Source organism: Natrix helvetica (genome assembly GCF_964273705.1).
Source record: "Natrix helvetica genome assembly, chromosome: 9".
NCBI lineage: Eukaryota > Metazoa > Chordata > Lepidosauria > Squamata > Natricidae > Natrix > Natrix helvetica.
Genome location: NC_138560.1, coordinates 13,437,587 through 13,461,724, shown reverse-complemented (window position 1 = coordinate 13,461,724; position 24,138 = coordinate 13,437,587). Strand labels below are relative to the sequence as shown.

Below are 24,138 nucleotides of genomic sequence, written 5' to 3'. Positions count from 1 at the left end.
TGCTTTTGATGTCCAGAACTATGTTTGCAAAAGATATCCTAAAACTGTTGGCTTTTGTGTTCTGCAAAAATATGAAGAATGCTTTTTCAGAGATACTCACTAAACATGGGGTCTCTTTTGATCTATTTCATAATCTTTAGATCTTACTCTTCTTTCTGAGCAGGTCATGGAGATAAAAACACAGAATGTTCCCAAGGATTTTCCTCTGTTGCTGAGCAAAACCAGACTTGCTTTGTTTTCAGAAACTATAATCTATATATTATTCCTTTTATGGCAATGATGGTTATATACTAATGTTGATGAGTAAATAAATCCTGATTTAAAGTGAGTTTTCTTGAGTGGTGTTTTAAAACTGTTTCAGTCAAATCCACTCTACCAAGAATTCAAGAAAATACCTTTCTTTTACCAACTGAATACAATTATTTAAGTAGCGGTGCCAAGGAATTAGCTGGAAGTGTCCATATACAAGACATTTGCTCTTTTGGAGAAGATATTTACCTTGGTTTTCTTGTTTTCTCCAAAACATGGAGTTGTGAATTCCCATCCAAAGATTTCCCCTAAGTAGTTAACGTGCTAAGTAGTTACTTGTACACATTTCTGCATAACTCAGTATGGTTTAAATTGGGTTTTGCATTGGGAGGCATTCTCTATCCAAGCATTTGTTGCATCTGGAAATACTGTATTCTATATCCCTTGAGTTTGTTTATTTTAAGGACACAGGTCTTAAAAGTGTTCTTGTGCAGCTGAGATTCAAAAATGTCTCGTGTCAATATTTGCCAAAAAATAGACTTATTTTTGGAAGGTTCCATGGGAATACCCCCTACAGCGTGAGCCATCCTGGCAAATAGATGGGAAAGAAATGTAGGTAGTGACCGATTTTATTTTCCTGGGCTCCAAATCACCGTAGATGGGGACTGCAGCCAAGAAATTAAGAGACACTTGCTCCTAGGAAGAAAGTGATGGCAAATCAAGACAGCATACTAAAAAGCAGAGACATCACCCTGCTAACAAAAGTGCATATAGTCAAGGCTATGGTTTTCCCAGTTGCAATGTATGGCTGTGAAAGTTGGACCATTAGGAAGGCTGAGCGCCAAAAAATTGAGGCCTTTGAAGTATGGTGCTGGAGAAGACTCCTGCAAGTAGCTTGGACTGCAAGGCCATCCAACCGGTCAGTCCTAGAGGAGATCAACCCTGACTGCTCTTTAGAAGGCCAGATCCTGAAGAGGAAACTCAAATACTTTGGCCACCCAATGAGATGGAAGGAGTCATTGAAAAAGAGCCTAATGCTGGGAACGATTGAGGACAAGAGAAGAAGGGGACGACAGAGAATGAGGTGGCTGGATGGAATCACCGAAGCAGAAGGGGTGAGTTTAAATGGACTCCAGAGGATGGTAGAGGACAGGAAGGCCTGGAGGAACATTGTCCATGGGGTCGCGATGGGTTGGACATGACTTCGCAACTAACAACAACAAAAGGCAGTTACTTTAACATCTCCCTCTGAAAGAATTATGATAATACCTGATCTACTCACTAAGAACATAGAACAAGAGTAATATATTATTTCCTCATCAGATTGGTCTTAAATTGCCTTTGTTCCCATTCATACATGATCTCAACTGTATCGTTGTATGATATGAACCCTTTTGAAGCCAGTGTCACTCCAATGATGCCAGATTTCTGAAAACATTCGTTTGAATAGAAATCTGACTTGGGCTACAGGATGTTGTAAATACTGGAAGAAATTGAAATGGCAGTCCTGTGCCAGGAGAACATTTACATCATGACTTCATTGAAGAAGGCATTCTTGATGTAGAGTAATAAGGCATGGCAAGTAGAAGTGAATGTTAGAAGATTTCAATTTAACTTAGGTTTTATGCTTATGCTAAACCACAAATTTCAACCCTGGAATTTTGGAATTTGCACATGGTATGGCCGTTGCTGAGAAATGGAATGGCCGTAGATGTGGAGAGTATGCAGGTTGCAGGATTCCTAAAGTGATTTGTTCCATTTTAACTTCATGCAGTTTGCGAAACTCGGAGAAGGACTGGGAGAACCTGGGGTGAAGTCAAAAGAGAAATCAGCCCAGAATCTCTATGTAGCCACAAACGGATTAACTCCAACTCCTCTTGAATTCCACGCCAAGATAGTGCTGTTAGTTGAGTAGATTATTGTATATAGACATAATTATTAATGCATCAATTTAATTGGAACTTGTACCTGATCTTTCACGCCTGACAGAAACTACCCATTAGTGTTTGTCATCTGTGCTTTATAATATAGGTTGGTTTTGTATTGTTTTTTGTTTACAAACATTTTTAATAATTTGCAAACCACCCAGAGCCCCTGGGAGTTGGGAGGCATAGAAATGATCATAATAATGACACCGGTAATAGAAAATCTATGAATTGACAACATTTCTGTCAATTACAAAACACTACACTGCTTGGAGCTGCCCATATATTATACCAATACATTACAACATCCTAGGTTCCTGGGAAGAACTCAATGCGTATCAAGACCAATACCAATTAAAGAACTGGCAGCTGTGATTTTACATTATTGTGAATAAAATGATGTCACAGTGAACTTGAATGGATGAATTAAGGCATACTATACAAAAATCTAAGGAATAATGTCTTGGTCACTCTTTAACTTAAAATTGATTGTGCCATTTTGGAAGTGAGTTCTGTAGTAACGAATCAGATGTGATTCATCTTTTCCCTAGATGATTTTTTTTTTAAATTTTGTTTGACTTTGTTTGCAGTTTGTTCCTAAGGAGAACTGTTTACTGCGTTGTCATATTTGTAGAAAGAGAAAGATGCTGATCAGCATTCTTCATTGTGATACCCTCTAGATCACTGTTTCTCAACCTTGGCAGTTTGAAGAGGTGGGGACTTCAACTCCCAGAATTCCCCTGGCAGCAACGTGTGGACTTCAACTCCTAGAATTCCCCAGCCAGCAACATGTGATTTCAACTCCCAGAATTCTGGGAGTTGAAGTCCACACATCTTCAAACTGCCAAGGTTGAGAAACACTGTTCTAGATCCATGATGGCGAACCTATGGCACGTGTGCCCACAGTGGCACGCAGAGCTATGTTGTCTGGCATGTGCCGTGTCACCAGTTCCTCTTCTGGGTTTCTGGCGTGCATGCGCACATGATGTTCAGCTGGCCTTTGTTCATGTGGCAATGCTGGAAACTAGAAGAACTGGTCCCGTTTTCCGGCATGAGCACTGGCCAGCTGATTGCCGCGAGTGCATGCACACCAGAAACCGGAAGACTAGCTGTCCGACGTGCATGCGCAGGCTGGAAACCCAAAGTTCATTTACTAGCACATGCATGCCCCCTGGGCAGCTCCTCTTCTGGGTTGCGGGCCAGACGAGCACACCCGCTCCCTTTTCGCCCTCGGTACCGAAAAGGTTCGCCACCGTTGCTCTAGATGTTGGAAATGAAACTTCCATGTTTCCACATAGAATACGTGACATCATTCTAAGAATTATATAGACACATTCTGGGGCACATGAAGTTTAGTAAGCTCATTTACAAAATGCCATAGTTTTAACTCTGAGCAGAGGGCACGTGGCCATATGACCAAGTAGCTAAAAAGATGGAAAGTTGCAATAGTCAAACTTTAGCAGCATTATTTTGGAATATTGGGCAGGCAATAAGCACGGCCAGGGAAGCTGTGGGATGCATAGGGCATTTTGATGATTTTTAAAATAAAATATTCTTGCTTATGTCTGCCCTCCCCCTCCCCCCCCCAATAAAATGTAAGTTTATGGACATGACAAACTAAAGAAAAGAAGAAGAAGAAGTATGAATTGAAAGTGATTCAGAGGCAAAATATTTATCAATGAATATGAAAAGGCTTTCTTTTGGCTAATGGAGTTTGTAAATCATGCCGGTTGACTAACATTTTACAAGGAAAACTCCAAGTGCCATAAAAATGGCTCGAAACGGTAAAACCCTAAATGGGTTTTCCATATCTGGCATCTGTTTGCTTCATGGAACAGCTTCGCCATAAGCTGCAGGGATATTTTCCCACTGGCCCTTTCTCTTCCTCCTGCGCACTCTTTGTTTTTAAGAATGTTTGGGGAATGCCAGAACAGAAGGTGGAGTGGGAGGCTGTTATTGTGTTGATTTCCTGAGATTGTTACTTTTGGCGTGGGATGCTTTTTCCTGCCCCCTCCCTCCCCTTTAAAACAGGAAGTAAATCAAAACCACCCAACCCCTCATAATTCTAGCTTGTTTTCTGTCTCCCCATTTTATAGCACATCCACCCAATAGTGTGATGCACAGTATTTGTGCTGCTGTGATTATCGGTAAAGGGTTCCTGAACCCTACCAAATGTTGAGTACAGAAATCGTACAGAAAAGTTTTTTTCCCTGTGTATTTTCCTGCTGTGTAAGCTTTTTAAAAAACACCTTAAAAAGTTATATTCCAGCTACAGCTAATCCATGACATGTGACCACAATTGAGTCCAAAATTTCTGTTGCTAAGTGCGACAGTTGTCAAGTGAGCTTTGCCCCATTGCATGACCTTTCTTGCCACCGTTGTTAAGTGAATCCCTGTAGCTGTTAAGCGAGTCCCAGTGGTTGAATGAATCTGGCTTGCCTATTGACTTTGCTTGTCGGAAGGCTGCACAAGGTGATCGTACAACCCCGAGACGCTGCAACCGTCATAAATACGAGTCAGTTGCCAAGCGTCTGAATTTCGATGCTGCAACGGTCGTAAGTATGAAAATTGGTCATAAGTCGCTTTCATCAGGTTCTCTCCGGTGCGGACGAACCGGTAGCGGTGGCTGCAGGGGGCTCCGCCCACTCACCCTGACGTAATGAGCGAGCACTGCGCATGCGCAGAAGGCAGACATGGCATGCGCGCTCGCATTTGCGAACAGATAGGGAAAGTAAGCGAATCCCACCGCTGGCTCAAATGGTCACTTAAGTCACCTTCCTCTCTAGTTACCTTCATCTGGAGCGAGTCACCGTCGTACCAATGTCCTCTTACAATGAATGTTCCCCTTTTCTCTTTCCTGTGCAGCTGAAGAGAGGGAGCATCCGACACAGGATGCCGGGATGGTGGCTGAAGTTCTGGAATCCGGCGACACGACGCCCCCTTCCAAGAGAAAGAGCAAATTTGCTGGGTTTGGCAAGATCTTTAAGCCTTGGAAGTGGCGGAAAAAGAAAACCAGTGGAAAATTTAAGGAGACGTCAGAAGGTAACTTGCTGGACTCCACTTCTGCTCTTCTCCTTTAGAAATACCTTTTTTTTTTTTTTGGAAGTATAAGATGCACCAAGGTTTTGGAGAGGCAAATTTTAAAAAAATGTTTTTGCATTCTGCAAACCTCCCCAAAACGGCTTGTTTTTCGCGAAAACGGGCCCCCTTTTTTTAAAGGGCACAAATAGGAGGCTTGTGGAGTGTTTCTGGAGGATTTGGATTTGGATTTATTAGATTTATATGCAGCCCTTCTCCCAAGGACTCAGGGCGGCGTACAGCATTAAAAAACACATAGTACAAAAGTTAAAAGGAAATTAGAAACAGTCCAAAAAAACAAACCCAATTTATATAACACTCACATTTTAAAAATTAAATAAAATTAACAGCCCAGGCCGGCTTGCTCGAAAAGCCAACTTTTTAGGGTGCGTCGGAAGGACCGGAGGTCAGGGATTATGCGAAGCTCCGGGGGCAGCTCATTCCAGAGGGTAGGGTAGGGGGGCAAAAACAAGCAGAAAATGTCCAGTTTTTTTGCAAAAGCGGGCCTGTTTTTGTGTCAAAAAAAGAGCATGGATAGCCTTTAGGAGGAGTGCTCCTGGGGCTGGGGGTGCAAAATTGAGCCAAAAATGGCCCGTTTTATTTCTCATTTCTGCCCTCCCCAGCCCCCAGGAGCACTCTGAAAGCCTCCTAAAGGCTATGCATGGCCATTTGGGTGAAGGGGCAGGGTTTGGGGAGGCAAAAAATGCTGTATTTAGTGTATAAGACGCACTCAGATTTTCAGCCTCTTTTTTGAGAGAAAAAGGTGCGTCTTATACTCTGAAAAATATGGTAGAAATAGAATCATAGGGCTGGAGGGAACCTCAGAGGTCTTCTAGTGCAACCCTCTGCTCAAGGCAGGAGACCTTAGATCACCCCAGACAAACAGTTGTCCAATCTCTTCTTTAAAAACCCCAATGTGGGAGCATCTATGATGTCTGTTCCACTGATTTATTGTTTCTCCTTAGTTCTAGTTACTCAGTGTTGCTCCCTTAAATTTAGTAAATTTAATCCTTAATCCCTTGGGCATTCTTAGCCCGAGTTTACTGCATTAAGTGGTAAAGTAGCTTGATTTTTTTTTGGGGGGGGGGTAGAGCTTTGAATGGTAATGAGAGATTTCTAGCCATTGTACTTTGTAAATCAGAGGTCTTCAAGCAGCTATGCTGGCTGGAGAATTGTGGGAGTTGAAGTCCACAAGTCTTAAAAGTTGCCAAGTTTGGAGAGCCCTGTTGTAAATCATGTTTTGTGGCTTAATTCAAAGGAAGGTTTAATTGACAAACTACCAGTCATGGTTTGTGACTTTCGGAGATCCCAGTCCTTGTTTTGGAACTGATATTTGTTCTTGGGCCATTTTTACCTCCCCTGGCTGCACTGAATCTTCAGGCTTTCCAGATCAGAAATGATCTTGCATAGCACTTTGCATTCTTAACTTGAAAATAGCAGATTCCAGATCTCCCTCCTCCACAGAAATGTTTCCAAATGTTTTATTGCCTAATAATAATGATAGCCAACTGCGGCTATAACTAAGCTTTGCTGAAGTGGCCTGCACTAGGGATGCCAATGTAGAATTTCAGACAAGAGGTGCATGGTTAAAAGTTCCATTGACTGTTTCCCAGTTGTAAAATACCGTATGTATTTAGCTATGAGGTGTATTCCTCCTCTTGCAACGTGGATTGAGGAAAAAGAAATATTTACAAAAAGAATGTAACACTCGTCCTTAAAGCAATTGTAGCGAGCCACTTAAACCGTATCTTAAAAGTGATTTCTCCTCCCATCTTTGCCCTCTATTCTGAGTGCTGGTTTTTTTTTTCTTTCTTTCCAATTTAATGTCAGTTTTAGAACGAAAGATTTCAATGCGAAAGCCAAGAGAGGAGCTCATTAAAAGAGGGGTTCTGTTGGAAGATGATGAACAGGGTGAGTTTGTCTTCCATTGTCTTCCTCTGTCTATTTGCAGTTCCAGCTCTGATAAGCCTCATCATTGGCATTTCATGCCTGGGTGCCCCCTCGTTTCCTCCCATCCCTTCCCCACTTCTGCTAAATGTGACTCTCTGTCCTTGTCTGCCCTTGGAACATTTTTGATATTATATGTTCCGGGGAGAGCAGGCGAAAGAGCGGTTTCATTTATTTCCTTCCTTTTCTCCAAGGAGACATTTTAGGTTGACAGATTATGAGTTTTTGAAGGTCAACTGGGGAGTAACTGAAAAGCTGAGTTGGATTCCAAAGTAACAATGGAAAAGGAAGAGCAATAGCACTTAGACACATATATCGCTCAATAAAGTTTTACATAACTCTCTGAGCGGTTTGCAAATGCCAACATATTGCCCCCAACAATCTGGGTCTTTGTTTTACTGCCAACAGTAGTAAAACCTCGGAAAGATAGAAGGCTGAGTCAACTTTGAGCAGGTCAGGATCGAACTCCAGACTGTGGGCAGAGTTAATCTGCAGTACTGCATTCTAACCACTGTGCCATCATGGCTCATAATATTGCAAGGATTAAAACACAGTCTTGATATATAAATGACTTTGGTTCAACTCTTGATAATTGATGATGGGACTGGACAAGACTTTATCTAAAATTGTGAGTGACTGGATGATTGACAGCCAACTTGCAAAATCCTTAGCAGATGTGAGCTCATATCTGGATAATTCAAGACTGGAAACCTCAGTGTGGCAGGCCAAAGATTCTTAAAGGAACCTCTGCAGGCGCTAACACAATGATTTGGGACCATAATTTAGATTTGGGGGACCATAAGTGTAGACTTTTGAAGCATAAGCTGTGTCAGAGTTTGTTGCATAAATTCAAATCCAGAAGCATGCACAGATAACTGATTCAGCTGGATTCATTAACTTCTTTATATACATAGGAATAGATGAATAAATGTACAATACCAACAGGTGGTTCTTCCAAGTAAACACAAGGCAGGATATTTACAGGCAAGCACAAGCAGTTAGTTTCATTTCAGCAGACAAGCCCAGACAGACTGCTAGTTTACTTCTCAGAGCAGCAGACTGCGTAAGTTTCTGTTTTAATTCTCTGCACAGACTCAGATCTGTTTAAGCTTCCATTGGCGGACTTGTTTGCCAAAGTTGGAGACCCCTGTTCTAATGGCAGCAAAAGAACAGGTAGGCTTTTCCTATAGCATCTTCAGCAGAAAAAGACGTTACTCTTCCCCAACTGGATGAGGAACGGAATTCCTGAGCGAAAGTTGTCCTTTTTCGAATTTAGGAATGTTGCAAAGAGCAAGTTGGTCATTCTCCCTTCCCCATTCAGTCAGATGCTAAATGGTAACCCTAGATCTGATTTTACAGAAGGTGCCGTAAAAATTGCTGATCCAGCCCTGCCTACAGGAAAAGGCAGAGGAGGAAATACCCTTCCCTTCTCAGCAGCACAAGAAATCCATGCCTCTCCCTTCCTATTCCTTATTTACTGTGAGTTAAAAATATTTGTGTTCCACTTGACAGCAGGATTCAGAGGCTCACTGTAAATAAACACAGGAGAGATCTGTAGTGACAGAAACTGACTCTCCAAGCTTCTTCCTTCCTTCAGTGTGATACGTTGGAAAAGAAGAATTGTTCCATTTCTGTTAGCTTGCTCACAGCATTGTCTATACATCTGGGATGTGGCATGCATCTGTGGGATGCACGTAACCTTTAGGTAACCCTGGATTTTCCCAAATGCACCACTGCATGGAACACACACATACACAGGCACTCCCACGCCCTGGGGGTGTGTTAGGGGTGTCTTACCCCCCACAATATTTGTTTTCAGAGAGTAAGTCATCTGTGTACCAAGTTTGGTTGACATTGCTCAAGGCATACACAGAGAGAGAGGGAGGGAGGGAGGGAGGGAGGGAGGGAGGGAGGGAGGGAGGGAGAGAGAGAGAGAGAGAGAGAGAGAGAGAGAGAGAGAGAGAGAGAGAGAGAGAGAGATAGATCGATCTTATTTTCTAAACTGCCCTTCCTGGCTGCCACCACCTCTCTCTGTTCTCTTCCTTTTGGCCTGCCAAGGACACAAAAACACTAACAATCCATCTCCCTCATCAGAAATTCACAGAGATCAGAGAGTTTTTTGGTCTTGAATCATATAGACCACATGAGAAGTACTTGCCTGCATATGTGCCAAGATCATTTACTCAGCCGCTGCCTTCATTTCCTCCTTAAACAGAAGCTGGAAATTCAGAAACACAGAACAATGTGTATTTTGTTGGGGCCGGTAAAAACGATCACAGACATGTGATATATACAGCATTGGAGAATAAATAGTGTGTAACGTCACACTATAGTTACACTGTTAGAGAAAAATGAACAAGGATAAATTGTTTGGAGGTATAATGACTGAAGCGGCATGTAAACATTTGGAAAAAAAGAAGGGACAAATGAATAGATGTGTAAATATGAAAAGCATACAAGCATAAACTTGCATGTACAAGCTACAGCATGAAGGTGAATGTCTTTATGGTAGGAGTTTCCTACTGATAACATGAATCTAAAAGAGAGCCTACTTATTTACAGTCTGAGGCCAAGATACAGAATTTAAAAATACAGCACACTGTTAATGCATGCGTGTGCGCATAAGTAGTAGTACATCTATATACTACTACAATTCTGTTTGTTTGAAAACTTCAGTTGCAGAAATGGGAATATCATAGTGATGGCAACCCTTTTTCTTATGGCGTGCCAAAGTTGTGCGCGCGCACCCACACCAATTCAATCCTCCCCGTCCACCTGCGCATGCGTGCACGACCCCTCCCCAGGCTCTGGAGGCTTTCCTGAAGCCTGGGGAGGGTGAAAACGCCTACCCAAGCCCTCCGGAAGACCGAGAATCAGCGCACCGGAGCTGATTGCTGGGGTGGCAGCAAATATGGCTCTGTGTACCACCCATGGCACACATGCCATAGGTTTATCATCATGGTCATAGGGCAACAGTTTTTGAATCAACATCCCTGAAGTGAGCTAACTCAAATAATGCATCCTAATCTGGGTACCATTTGCTTCTGTGGGCTTGAAATTTGGCAAAAGTGTGGCTGTTACTGCACTGCTGGGCTGCCACACCACCGCCCTGCTGTAGTCAGCTGTGGTTTCGTCATCTCCATTTCCCTGTCAACTTTCCCAATGAAAGTCAGTGGGGAAGCCAGCAGGAAGTCAGAGGTTGTTCCTCCTCCTCCTCCTCCTGCTTTTTGTGTGCCTGGGCTCATTTTGTTTCTCTGTAAGAAATATCTTTGAAATGATGACCCAAAAGGTTACAGATTGTCTAGTAAATTTATAAAAAGGTGAACCCCCTACAAAATTAATAATTTATTGAAGGATTATGAAGGTTTCCATAAGCGAAGGCAATAAAAAAATTTTTTTCCTCCTGCCTTTAAAACTCTTGGGTGTGGCTCATTTAAACAGAATATCTCTTCATCATCCATGAAATGTCTCAGCCTCAGGACTATTAGCTCTGATCACCACTGTGAGTACAGCCGGTCTTTTAAAACAAATAAGTGAAACAAACTCAGCCTCTGTTTGAGCAAATCCATACGCAAACCTCATATGGAAGCATATCAAGCAGCTAGATTCTGTGTTCACTGAACTGTCTGACCCTGAGTTTTAAGGATCGAAGAACCCACGGGGAAATTTGACTTTCTGCAGTAAATCCTTTTTATAAAAACTCATACGGCTCCCCCTCCCCACCCATACCACTGAAAGCAAGGTGCCAGCTAGCTGGGGAATTCTGGGAGTTGAAGTCCACTAGGCTTAAAGTTGCCAATGTTGGAGACCCCTGCTCTAGGCCAAACACAATGTAAGGTTAATCAAGCTCCACAGCTCTCCATATCCCATATTTCTCATTTTGGGCTATCCGAGCTATTTTTTTACTGAAGCTTATGCTGCATGGGTTTTCTCCCCCCCCCCTCCTCTCTTTCTACTATATTCCTGATTTTTAACAAGAGCAGAAGTTTGAACAGAGGGCAAAAGGCTACTTCAAACATTAAACACTTCAGTATCAATAATTTATTAACAATGATAAGACCTTCACAAGTTATGCATGTCATCCAAGTATGTGAACTTGCTTAGCTAAACAAAGCAAGTATTTTAAGATCTTTAATCCCTGCTGTATAGTTTTTCTTTTCTTCTTCCTTCCTTCCTTCCTTCCTTCCTTCCTTCCTTCCTTCCTTTCTTTCTTTCTGTCTTTCTTTCTTTCTGTCTTTCTTTTTTCTTCTCTCCTTCCTTCCTTCCTTTTTCCATGAAATCTAGAATCACCTTCTAAATAGAATGTATTCCTTATTTTTATCCTTTTCTTTTTTCTCTCTCAGCAGCTATATACAAGAGCTGTATACAAAGATTCACATATAAGAGCCTGCTCCCAAACCCCTACATACACAGACACACATCTGAGGCAAGGAAAGTGGAGGATGACTTCATCTTTGGCCCCTGGGTTTTGTCTGGAAGAAGAGACCCCTTGCTTTGTCTCCCTTTTGTCAACCAGAAGTATCTTATTTTCTCTTCAGGGGTTGGTTTTTTTTTTTTAGGCGGGGGCAGGTGTCCCAAACTGTACTCATCCTTTCTTTTAAAAACATTGAAATTTCACAGTCGACTGATCGCACGGATCTTGGTGTAGCCTCACCTAGCTCTTAGTAAGTAGGGTCTCCCACCATTTCTTGAAAAACAAGAAGGACTGGACTGCCCATCCCATGCGGAGGGCACGCTGCATCATGTTGAGTTTGATACTGCATATTCTTTGCTGTTAATCTTCCTCTGGATTTGTCTCATAAATTACGGGCCCTGGGCACATTTGGGGAGATCCTGTGCTTTGCGTGACAAGCGATTGCTTAATTCTCCCTCCTCCCCCTCCTCCTCCACCCTTTTCCAGATGGAGAAGAGCCCGAGAAGCTAATTCATGCCACTTTGAAAAATGGACACACCATTCCCGTGGACTATTCTGGAATCGTCAATCTTACACACTTGGAGGAAGAAACCGGAAAGAGATTGAGCCTTAAGAAATCCAGTCCCACTGAAGAGCCAAAGAAACTGCAGGGTGAGAAATTAAGAAGTCGTGTGTGTGTGTGTGTGTGTGTGTGTGTGTGAGAGAGAGAGAGAGAGAGAGAGAGAGAGAGAGAGAGAGAGATATTGAGGGGGAGAGACTGTGTATGTGTGTGCATATGAGTGAGTGTGAGTGGAGGAGGTTGTCTCAGACATAAATGTTGTTATCTATCAACTTCTTAATTGTGAATATAACCAGTTTTGGGTCTTGTCTCTGAGACACTCCCACCCACAAGCTGTTATCACAGCAGCTATCATACCATGGCCTGGCCCTGCCCAGTTTATCTCTTTCCATCTCTCCACTCAACAACCTTGATGTCTCTTGCCACCCACGCTTTGCAAAGGAATACCAGCCTTGGAATTTGGGAAGTGGCACAAGCCTTCATACTTTCTTTTAGACTGTAGAAATACATTTCATTCCTGCAGCTCTCCGGACATGTTCCCTCCTCCCCTCCTCTCTCTCTTTCAGTGGCAGGGCCATGGTTTAATGCAGCCATTCTCTTTTCTAGGGCCCTAGTAGAAGATGGCAATTCCAAGCTGGCATACTGTCAGCCTTTGGAAGCAGTCTATATAAGTACAAACCAGGTGCATTATAAAGTTCCTGTAACAGAATCTTATAGGGACTCAGTGGCTAAGATGCTGAGCTTGTTGATCAGAAAGGTCGGCAGTTCAGCGGCTCGAATCCTTAGTACCGTCTAGCGGAGTGAGCTCCTGTTACTTGTCCCAGCTTCTGCCAACCTAGCATTTAGGAAGCATGTAAAAATGCTTGGTGGGATGGGAACAGTGTTCCATGCGCCTTCGGCATTTAGTCATGCCGGCCACATGACCAGGGAGACGTCTTCAGAGAGCGCTGGCTCTTCGGCTTTGAAACGGAGATGAGCACTGCCCCCTAGAGTCGGGGATGACTAACCCATATGTGCGAGGGGAACCTTTACCTTTAACAGAATCTTGCAAGTCTGAAATCACTTCTCCCTTCCTTTACTTTTATGTTCTAAGGCAGGTCCTTTCTGAGATAACAACAGCAAAAGCACTTAGACTTATATACAGCTTCACAGTGTTTTACAGCCCTCTCTAAGCAGCTTACAGAGTCAGCATATTGCCTCCAACAATCTGGGTCCTTTTTTAACCGGTCTTAGAAAGATGGAAGGCAGAGTCAACCTTGAACTGATCAGGATCGAACTGCTGGAGGTTGGCAGAATTAGCCTTTAGTACTGCAGTCTAACCACTGCGCCGCCACTGTTCTGTTCTTCCTACACTCCTTTTTGTATGATGGCTGTCTTGGCTGTGGCTCTTCCTCCTGTCTGTTAAGCTTATTCCCACATACTTGTCAGATGCAAGAAACCAGGATAGAGCCCAAAAGTACTACAAGTTATTTCTATGCTACCTATACACAAGAATCTGATCTACTAAAGCCAAGGCCCTAGATAAAGAGTCAACAAATTCACGGGGGACTGGACTTAGTTTCCTTGTGGGCATGTAGTGACTCCAAACTTATGATGCATTTGACCCCGCCCTCCAGCTTAGCCTGGTATCTCGAATACTCTTACACAGAAACAGTGGGTGTATATTGACTTGGGATGACCCAAGCGTATCAGTGGTGGGTTCCAGATCCCATCGCAACCGGGATGCTGCGACGGGGCTGGGCGTCCACTTCGGGCATGCGTGCTGTGCACACATGCGCACCCACCGCCCTGCGACTCTCCAGCTGCTCTGCGGAGGTCGCACAGGCGCCGTACACTTTGCGCGCAGGCACAAATGGCCCAGTTGGCTTAAATACAGGTAAGGAACATGGGAGTGTGGGTGGGCCCTCCAAAACCCTGTTCCGGTAAGGTGGCTGCTGCTCCCAGCTGCCACCGGTATGCCCGAACCGGGGGGGTACCGGCCGGAACCCATCACTGAAGCACATGCTGTAATGCGGAAGAGGAGGTTGGCTTGATCCATATTTGGAATATTTGGAATGGCTCACGTAGAACCAGATTTTGGGCTAAATTAGAGAATTTGGTTCCTTATTGGCATCTTGTATATTTAATACAGGCATCATATCAAGATAGTATGGATGCAACAGAAAAGGTTTACCTACAGACAATATGACAGTGAATTAAGAAGGGACGATTCTTTTCAGCTCGGGGGGGGGTTAATCTTTTTTTGAATGTTTCTTCACAGGATCTTACAGCAGCCACCCCAATTCAGAAACGGAACCCTACCCTATGCCCCCTGGTCCCAAGCAGCCGCTGCTTCCTCCAAAGCGACCGTTGTCATCCTCTTCGCAGGAGACGAGTGATCTTCCAGCCAGGGAGTTTGGCCTTGGCAACAGCAGCGCAAGGACAGTGTCTCATCCCACAGCTGCAGCTGCCACCAGCACAACGAAAGGGGGCACTGCTCCTACCCCTGCACCCCGGACTCTTCTTCCTGCTCCCACAAGTGGCCACGCTTCGGCCACCAATACTAGCAACGCCACTTCGACCAAGCAGCCCCCTGTGCCACCACCCAAGCCTATTAATAGGAATAGCAACCCCTTAATAGGTAAGTGATTATTCTTCTTTTTCCCCTCCTTCCCCCCTTCCCCCCTTTTCTTCTGTTTAATTGTGCCCGATTCTCCTGAGCAAGTCCTGGCAGTTTTCTTGGCAAGGTTTTTCCAAAGCGGTTTGCCATTGCGTCCTTCCTAGGGTTGAAAGAAAGGAGCTGGCCTGGTTTCTAACTTGGTGAGTTAACTGCTACACCAAATTGGCTCTCATACATTAAGTAAGATCTTGATCTTCTTACATTTGATTTTGCTTATCACTTTTGTCCCCCAGTGATGCTGTTTCGAACATCTGTATCACGGCTGTTGGCTGATAAGTTTGTCCCTTCTCTTCCAGCTCAACTAAAAAGCTACCACCACCACCCGCCACGTTTGAGTACAAATATCAATCCACTTTCCATTTGTGATGTTTATATCCGTTTAAAATCTTAGTATCGTACCACAGATTCTGTTCCAGGTGGACCCAGAGAAATGGAAATCCTTAAATGTTCCTTGTAGAAATGTGCCAACATTTTCCAGGGTATTTTGCTCCGATTGGCGCCCAAGTCTCTCCTCCAAGTTGTAGATTGCAACTGTTTTCTTAGAGGTGTCTTCTCAGGGATCAGGAGCACTTTTATGACTAAGAAATTTTAATAAGAGGTGTAGTAGGCTTTTATCGTAGGCACGTGACGGCTCAGTGGCTAGGACGCTGAGCTTGTCGATCAAAAAGGTCGGCGGTTCGAATCCCTAACGCCGCGTAACAGAGTGAGCTCCTGTTACTTGTCCCAGCTTCTGCCAACCTAGCAGTTAAAATGCAAGTAGAAAAATGGGGACCACTTTGGTGGGAAGGTAACAGTATTCCATGCGCCTTTGGTGTTTAGTCATGACGGCCACAAGGACACGGAGACGTCTTCGGACAGTGCTGGCTCTTTGGTTTGAAACAGAGATGAGCACTGCTCCCTAGAGTTGGTAACAACTAGCACATATGTGCAAGGGGAACCTTTACCTTACATCTTTAAGAGCTTGGAGATGACCTTCCAGAGCAGAGCCAAAGGTCCATGCTCGGTGACCCACCCAGATATCACCTCTCTGTTCCTAAGTTCCAAATTCTCCATTGTCCCTTGTTGTACAATTTAACCGGATTCTAAAATTATTCCGTGTCCTCATTATGTTGATTACTTCCTCAGCGCCGGCTATATACTAGGGATTAAAATGGGATTACATTTATGCTAAGTAATTTGTTAGCTAAGTGTTTTTGGAACCTTCCCTACCTTAGGAGGAGCCGGTTGGGAGAGCCAGATTGCAGAAGGCTGTACACAAAAACAGGGAGGAAGTCCCTACAACAAGAGTGTCAAACTCGTTTTTATTGACGACGGCATCTGGGTTGTGTTCGACCTCGTGGGTGGGTGGGGGGTAGGCATGGCCAGGTAGGTGTGGCTAGCTTGACATCACTCGTGTCAGGGGCGCCTGTGATGGCTGAGTGCTCTGCCAGTGAAAATGAGCTCCCGAGCTCCGTTTGCAGCTGGGATAGCCTCCTGCAATCATCTGCCAGTGAAAACGGAGCTCCAATTTTGCTGGCAGAGGTACATTGGTCCAGTCTTTTGCTGTTTCCAGGGCGGCCCCGCAGGCCAGATCCAGCCCCCAGGGCCTTGAGTTTGACACCCCACCCTAAAATATTCTGAGATTACAGTGCTGAAATCTGGTGGGATTTTGATAGTGTGATCTTTGGGCCTTTTTTCTTTTCCTTTTTGTTGTTTTACAACAGCGGCCCCTAACCTTTCGGGCATCAGGGACCGGTTCTGTGGAGAGAGATTTTTCCACCTTCCGCCAATCCATTTAACAACGATGGCAAGAGAGATCGTGAAATAAGCCCAAATTCACTTAACAGCTGCCTTGGGTTCGGTTGTGGTCATAAGGACTACCTGTAAGGACCCCTGTAAGAAACATTTCCCTGCGATATGAATGTACCACAGTTTTTTCAGCTGTGTCCATCAAATAGTCTGGCGCAGGGGCATCAAACACAAGGCCCATGATGTGGTCGGATCTGGCCCATGGGGCCGTCCTGGAAAACATAATGGACGGTTGCATGGCTTCGGCCCGGTCCACCCAATGCGAAGAGGAAACATGCCAGCATTTGGGGGAGTGGCCCACCTGGCCTCCTGTGGTCAACCACAGCCCTGATGCGGCCCTCAATGAAATTGAGTTTGACACCCCCGGTCTAGTGCACTGATCAAAATGTGATCCGACAAAATCCCATTGGAAGGGGAGGTAATAAAGAAGATATTAGACTGTGCAGAAATGAATAGGTTGACGTTGAGAATGAAGGACGAGGAGGAACCAGAGTACTACAGGACATGGGGGCGATTTTATGAGTGGCTTGAAAAAAGATATAAATAGAAAGAAAAAAGAACAAAACATGAAATAAATATCTCAGACGACACATGATTAAAATAGGGGGGGAGAGGAAATAAGAAAAATATGAGGGGGTACAATATTTGAATGAGAAATTTATTTTAAGACGGGGGGAGGGAAGGGGGTATAGTATTTGTATGTGATCTATATTATATGTTGGGGGGGGGTAAAAAGGGGGGAAATTTGTTTGTATAAAACTTTTTCAATTAAAAAAAAAAGAAATAAGGGGAGATTTCCTGACAGTTAGAACAATGAAACCAATTTCGTTGTATTTAAGTACAATGACAATAAAGATTATTATTAATGAAAAAAAAATATCAAAATGTAAATATACAGACGGAAAAATGATATGAATTGACATACGGTAAATAACAATTATAAAAATGTATATCTTAAGAATGAATTTGAAAGGAAAAATAAAAAAAACCTCTCACAAAATGCGATCCGAGGAAAAATATATCTTGCATCTGAGCACAGATGTGGTCACTATATACATAGTGAAAATCTGCAGAACATATATATATATATATATCATGAATGATATATATATATATATATATCATGCCAGACCGTCAGATTGCTGGTAAATTTCATTGCGTTGACGTCAAGCCCAGAAATCAGCCTGGAGAGCAGGCAGTCCAGTTCAAGAAAGCATTGGTTACGCAGACGGTCTCTGTTGCGTTCCGTTGCTTGCCGTATGAAAAGTCTGGTTAGAGCCACCAAGGAGAGTGCTTTTCGTAGGCTACCTGTCCACCTGGACTGGTTGGAAACAGGACCTCCGTGGGGGAGGGGACGAGAGTGAAACCCGCAGGTAGCTAACGTAGTTTAGGGAAGGGCCTTGCAATACCTGTGGTTTGAGGGTGTGGAGAGAAAGAAGAGTGACATGTAAGACGATCTGGCAAATCCACACTTGTTCCTGCTCACCTGCTAAGAATTCACGGTGGAAGTTGGGGGTGGAGGAGGGCGATGGTGCAATCCAGTTCCGGATGCACACGGGGCTTTCGTTTCTGACACACGAGGCGAGGACAGCAAAGACTTGTCCAGCTGTGTAACTTGCCGAGTTTTACTACCTTGGCTCTATTATGGGATGGAACAACACAAATACGGAACAAGAAAAAGCTCATTGAGAAGAAAGCAGCTGAGGTTGTTACGTAGGGAAGTGTTTTAAGTGAAATCCCTTCCATGTTCAGTCTTAAGATGGCGATTCTTAAATCATAAAACAGCTTGCTTGTCTTTGCAAGCAAACCAAGTCATTGTGGGTTGCAAACCAGGTTTGTTGTTCGAGACAGTGCGGATTATTTAACAAATCAGAGTCACCGTGTGAGTTGGGCAGCTATATAAATTTGTTTTAATAAATCACAGTTAAAACAAACTATAGTTTAATGTTATGAGTGGAACAGCTTGCAACTGAATGCAAAGCCCAAAGCATCAACGTAAACCTTTCTTCATTCTAGCCCCACAATTCATGAGTCACCTTGGAGAGAGCCCTAAGATTTGAGGTTACAGACAGGTAGTCCTCGACTTACAACCATTCATTTAGTGACCAAAGTTACAATGGCACTAAAAAAGTAGCATTTTTTACACTTAACGACCGCTGCAGCATCCCCATGGACACATGATCAAAATTTATATGCTTGGCAACTGTCTTGTATTTATGATGGTTGCAATGTCCCGGGGTCATGGGATCCCTTTTTTGCGACCTTCTGACAAGCAAAATCAACAGGGAAGCCAGATTCACTTAACAACTGGGTTACTAACTTAGCAACTGCAGTGGTTCACTTAACAACTGTAGCAAGAAAAATCGTAAAATGGGGCAACTTTACAACTTCCTCCTCCTCCTCCTCCTCCTCCTCCTCCTCCTCCTCCTCCTTCTTTTTCCGCCTCTTCCCCTTCTCCTTCTCCTCCTTCCTCTTCTTCTATATCCCTCATTGGACATTGATGATCATGTTGGCGATCCTATTTTTGTCAACAGCTGCATGAAAAAGTGCTGCTGAGTTTTGTCTTTAGATTTTGAAGACATTTAGGTTCCTCTTCTCCCTGGACCTTGTTTCCCTTCAATCTTCCCCTGGAGGATTAAGTGAAGGATGCAGTATTTTCCTGGGTGTCCGAAATATTCTAACTTTCATTTTTTTATGGTTCTGATGATTTCCCTTGGCTTTCCCAGGAGGCTTATCACCTTCTCGTTTCTGATTTGGTCAACCCAACATATGCATAACAGCCATCTATAAATCCATATTTCAAATGGTTCTATTCCAAGTGGCTTTCTGTCGGAGACCAGAAACATTTCTTAGCAACAGAAATTTTGGGCTCAATTGTGGTCGTACATACTACCTGTATGTATGTCTGATAAGACATCATTTCAGAAAATTTCCCAGACTTCACTGAGATACATGAATGTATGAATGCATTTAAAGGTGCTTAGGACTGGCTGGCTAAGTTCAGAATGAACAGGACCTACCTAATATGTGACAAGTCCTTATTTTGCTTTCTTTTATATGGAAGGGTAAAAATAGAAGCTTTGCTTTTATCTTCAGAAAGCGCCCTCTGCCCAAACTGACATTTTTAAGTTGTTCCTAGACAACTTGTCCTGTCCAGCAAAATTGCTTCTTACAGATAACAGATTAACAGAGTTGGAAGGGACCTTGCAGGTCATCTAGTCCAACCCCCCGCCCAAGCAGATGGCAGTCCAATCTCTTCTTGAAAGCCTCCAGTGATGAAGCTCCCACAACTTCCAAAGGCAACTTCTGTTCCATGAGATCATTATTCTCACTGTCAGCAAATTTCTCCTTATTTCTAGGTTGAATCTCTCCTTGGTCAGTTTTCATCCATTATTCCTTGTCTGGCCTTTGGGGGCTTTGGGAAATAGCTTGACTCCCCTCCTCTCTGTGGCAGCCCCTCAAATATTGGAAGACTGCTATCATGTCTCCCCTGGTCCTTCTCTTCACTAGACTATCCGTGCCCAGTTCCTGCAACTGTTCATCGTATGTTTTAGCCTCCAGTCCCCTAATCATCTTGGTTGCTCTTCTCTGCACTTTTTCTAGAGTCTCAACATCTTTTTTATAGTGTGACCAAAACTGAATACAGTACTCTAGGTGTGGTCTTACTAAGGCTTTGTAGAGTGGTATTAGTACCTCCCTTGTTCTTGATTGTATCCCTCTGTCAATGCAATTTAGGATTGCATTGGCTTTTTTGGCTGCCGTCAACACACAGTTGGCTCATATTTAATTGGTTGTCCACCAAGACTCCAAGATCCCTCTCACAGTTACTGCTCTTAAGCCTGGTTTCACCCAGTCTATATGTGTACTTTTGGTTTTTCTTGTTACGTTCAAGATTGATTTGCAAGACAGGTAAAGAGATGTGTCTTACAAATTTTCCAAAGTGAATTTTCCTTTCCCAGAAAAGCCTGGTGTGATTCTTTTTTACATTTATAAGAATTGCTTTCTTGTCTGATACTTGTAAGACTTTCAAAGAGTTGGTAACAATTTGTACAAAGACAACAAAGTGAAGGAAGAAAGAAGCTGGTTCAATTGCATAAACATGCTTGGACAGGTTGTGGTTGATGATCATTGTGTGAAGTCAGAAACTTAGCCTGTGAAATCTTGGGCAGAAATCCAGAGTTCAGTGTGTAGGTGTAAGAACCACCTAAAATTGTTCTTTCCCTCTCTTTTCAAACCTGGTTTAATTTCCCTTTAAATGTATTGTTGGGGGAATTGGGGCCAAAAAAGTACAGCATCACAAAGTCTGTTCCACAGCATTTGTGGCTTGTGCCAGCTTCAAACTTGATACCTTTCTTGGTATATTTCAAATATTTGTGTCTTGTCTTGGGTGTGGTGGGGGAATAAAAGATGATTCAGTGCTGTTAATGGAACAGACAACTAGAAACCTTCATGTAGGGCAAAATAATGAAACATTACATCCAATATAGGTGACGCAGCTCTAGTTAAATCAGGAGTGTCCAATCTTGCAATTTTAAGACTTGTGGACATCAACTATCAGAATTCCCCAGCCAGCTATATACTATGCTGGCTGGGGGAATTCTGGGAGTTGAAAATCCATAGGTCTTAAAGTTGCCAAGGTTGGAGACCCCCCTGAGTTAAATGATGAAGGTATGCAGAGCAATTAGTTAGCAGCTGAGCTGTTAGGAGGGATTTTTATTAACAATCTTGGTGACTAAACAATTTAAGAACAACTAATGTTTATACCCGACCTCTGGAAATGGTCCAGGGGTGAAATCAACTTACCTTCGCTACTGGTTTGCAAATGTGAGTTCCGTGCATGCCCAGAAGCGTCAAAAACGGGGCGTGATGACATCCGAGCAGGTGGGCGGAGCCTCCTGCCGCCCCCCGCTATCGGTAACTGGATAGAACCGGCTGAATTGCACCACTGGAATGGTCTGTAGACGCTTAACGTATTAGCGTCTCACGCGTGTCTAAGGTTTAGAAAGGTTCTGTGTTTGCAGAACTGATCCATCCAATGAGAAAAGATTTTCATGGTCAGCCAATGTAACAGCTTTCTCTTCCTTTCCAGCTGAATTATCTCAGGTGATTAACAGTGGCACCCCGATGCTGAAGCCTTCACCGCCTCTGCCTCCCAAGAGGGGCCTTCCGCTGAATGTACCTTCCCTGCTAGAATCGGCCGTTGCTCCCAAATCCCCAACCGAGAGGGTCGTGTCCTCATCCTATCCTTCCTCGCTACCTCCACACATGATCTCGACTCTCCCTCCAGCTGTCCCTTCACCTTCCCTGCCGTCTCACATTCCATCAGAACCCGCCAATGCTCCGTTGCCCATCTCCCTCTATGGAGCAGAGGCTCCCTTTTCTACAGAACTACGGATGGACAGCCAACAGGAAGGTCTCTCTGCGATGGATCCAACCAAGAGAGTGGCCGAACTGGGATATGGAGAACCTCAAGGGCTTCCTCGGTTGTCCCAGATCCCGCTGCACATCCGCATCCAGCAGGCGTTGAGTAGCCCTTTGCCAGCGACCCCGCCTGCTGAAGGCTCACACAGGGCTCACTCGTTGCTCTTTGACAATGACAGCTCCAGCGAGGATAATGGAATAGTAGGCAGGACGAGGTCTCTACCTGTGACTATCGAGATGCTGAAAGTGTGAGTCATGCTTTGGTTTACTAGTCGGAAGCCGGGTGTGGTCAGGTGGCTCCCCATTTTTGGAATTTGTGATACCGTATTCTTCGGTGTATAAGACACCCCCATGTTTCATGTAGTTTCTTGTAGTAAGCGCACTATAAGCCTCACTAAGTAAATACAACAAGAGCAGGAAATGCATCACAGGAACAATAGAGATGAAACCTAGAGTGTGTCAGGCCTTCAGCCATCTTTTCTTTTGGATCTTTGGCCTGCCACACTTTCTATTATTCTACTATGCGTTTTCTATGGTGGGAAAATGGGAGCGGGGGGATTGTACAGAGTTAGATGATATGTAGCCATAGCAAAATTATTTCTAGAAAACCAAGGTCATCCTTTGTCTTTGCACTTCACTTTGCACTTCACCAGAACTGGATGAGTGGAACTCCCAGCGTGGCAGTGGGAGATTGGACCATGGGATGGACTTGTGGGTGTGGGGGCAAGATCTTGAACTTTCAACTGGGTGGGGAAAACTGGGAAGCTTTCAGATTAGGGTTTACCCAGATGTGCCAACATGGCTCTCTTAACAAATTAGAACTTTGAGGAATCCTTTGCCTCAGACTCTGACTTAATTTTGGATGCTATTTGGAACCCTGACAGAGTGGCAATGTGACACGGGAAACAATTATAATAGAGAGGAATGATAGAGCTTCATATAAGATAGAAGCTGTGCAGCCTTCTGCCTCCTGTGTATAAGATGCCCCTCCATTTTCAAGTAAATATTTTAAAGAAAAAGTAGTGTCTTATCCATGGAAAAATATGGCATTTCCTTTTCTTTTTGTTAAAATAGTGATAAGGTGCAGATTTAAACCACTTACAGGTAGTCCTCAACTTACAAGCACAATTGAGCCGGACATTTATGTGGCCAAGCGAGAAATTGGTTATGTGAGTTTTGCCCCATTTTACGCCATATTTGTTAAGTGACTCTTTGTTTGATAAGAGAATTTGAGTCATCCCCATTGGTTTTGCTTGTCAGAAGGTGGCAAAAGGGGATCCACATGACTCCTGGACGTCATAAACATGGCTCATTTGTCAAGCATCCGAAGGTAAATCACGTGATCGTGGGGATGTTGCAAAACCGTCATAACTGTGAAAAAGATGGTCATAAGTCACTTTCTTCCGTGCGGTTGTAAGTCCGAGCGGTCACTAAATGAACTGTTGTAACTCAAGGACTACCTGTATCGGAGTGTTCTCAGTTGAGATCTATCCCTTGCTTCTTCTCTTCGATACCTCCTGAGCACACTTTGTGGAGATATGCTTTGTGAAAATCCAGCATTAAGGTAACCAACCCTAAGATCAATTAAACTGTCTGGAAATGATTAATGGTATAATCCAGCACATCAGGAGGGCACTAGGGCAGAGAAGGATGCCTAAAAGTATTTACAAGTGATTGATTTGTTGGCCGGGGTCATGCAATATAGCCAATCCTAAGCTTGGGTAAATAAAAAAAAAACAACCCCCACAATTGCTATCTTCGCATAATATGCTGTAGCTAAACAAAGAAGCCGTATATAATGGCTAAACAGGATGACCAATTCGTATCACGTGCTAAGGCCAGGGGCTGAGTAGGCTAAACCACAAACTAGCAAATGTAATTTTATCCCGGTCTTTTGCAAATTGAGAACCAATCCAAACTGTGGAAGGAAGGTGGTGAAATAATCACATTGACCCACTTTGCATTTTAATTTTCGTTTAGGAGGGCAGACAAGCACGGTGTCTATAGTCCATTGATATGCTTGTGCAGTTCTGTGCAAGATTGGGTACAAAAGGTGAATACATTTCATGAAAGGAAAGGAGAGGAGAGGAGAGAGGGA

The 24,138-nt window shown here is 43.7% G+C and overlaps 1 protein-coding gene across 3 annotated transcripts in view; it reads left to right on the top strand.

The window, feature by feature from the left end:
- The window catches only part of PHACTR4 (phosphatase and actin regulator 4), an 86,956-nt gene that overhangs the window by 47,692 nt on the left and 15,126 nt on the right, over nt 1-24,138 (top strand). For all 3 annotated transcript variants that reach the window (XM_081961757.1, XM_081961756.1, XM_081961755.1), the window contains 5 exons: nt 5,040-5,216; nt 7,083-7,163; nt 12,100-12,264; nt 14,433-14,792; nt 21,709-22,288. In XM_081961757.1, coding sequence (XP_081817883.1) covers nt 5,040-5,216; nt 7,083-7,163; nt 12,100-12,264; nt 14,433-14,792; nt 21,709-22,288 — 1,363 coding nt within the window. The remainder of the gene's footprint in view (nt 1-5,039; nt 5,217-7,082; nt 7,164-12,099; nt 12,265-14,432; nt 14,793-21,708; nt 22,289-24,138) is intronic.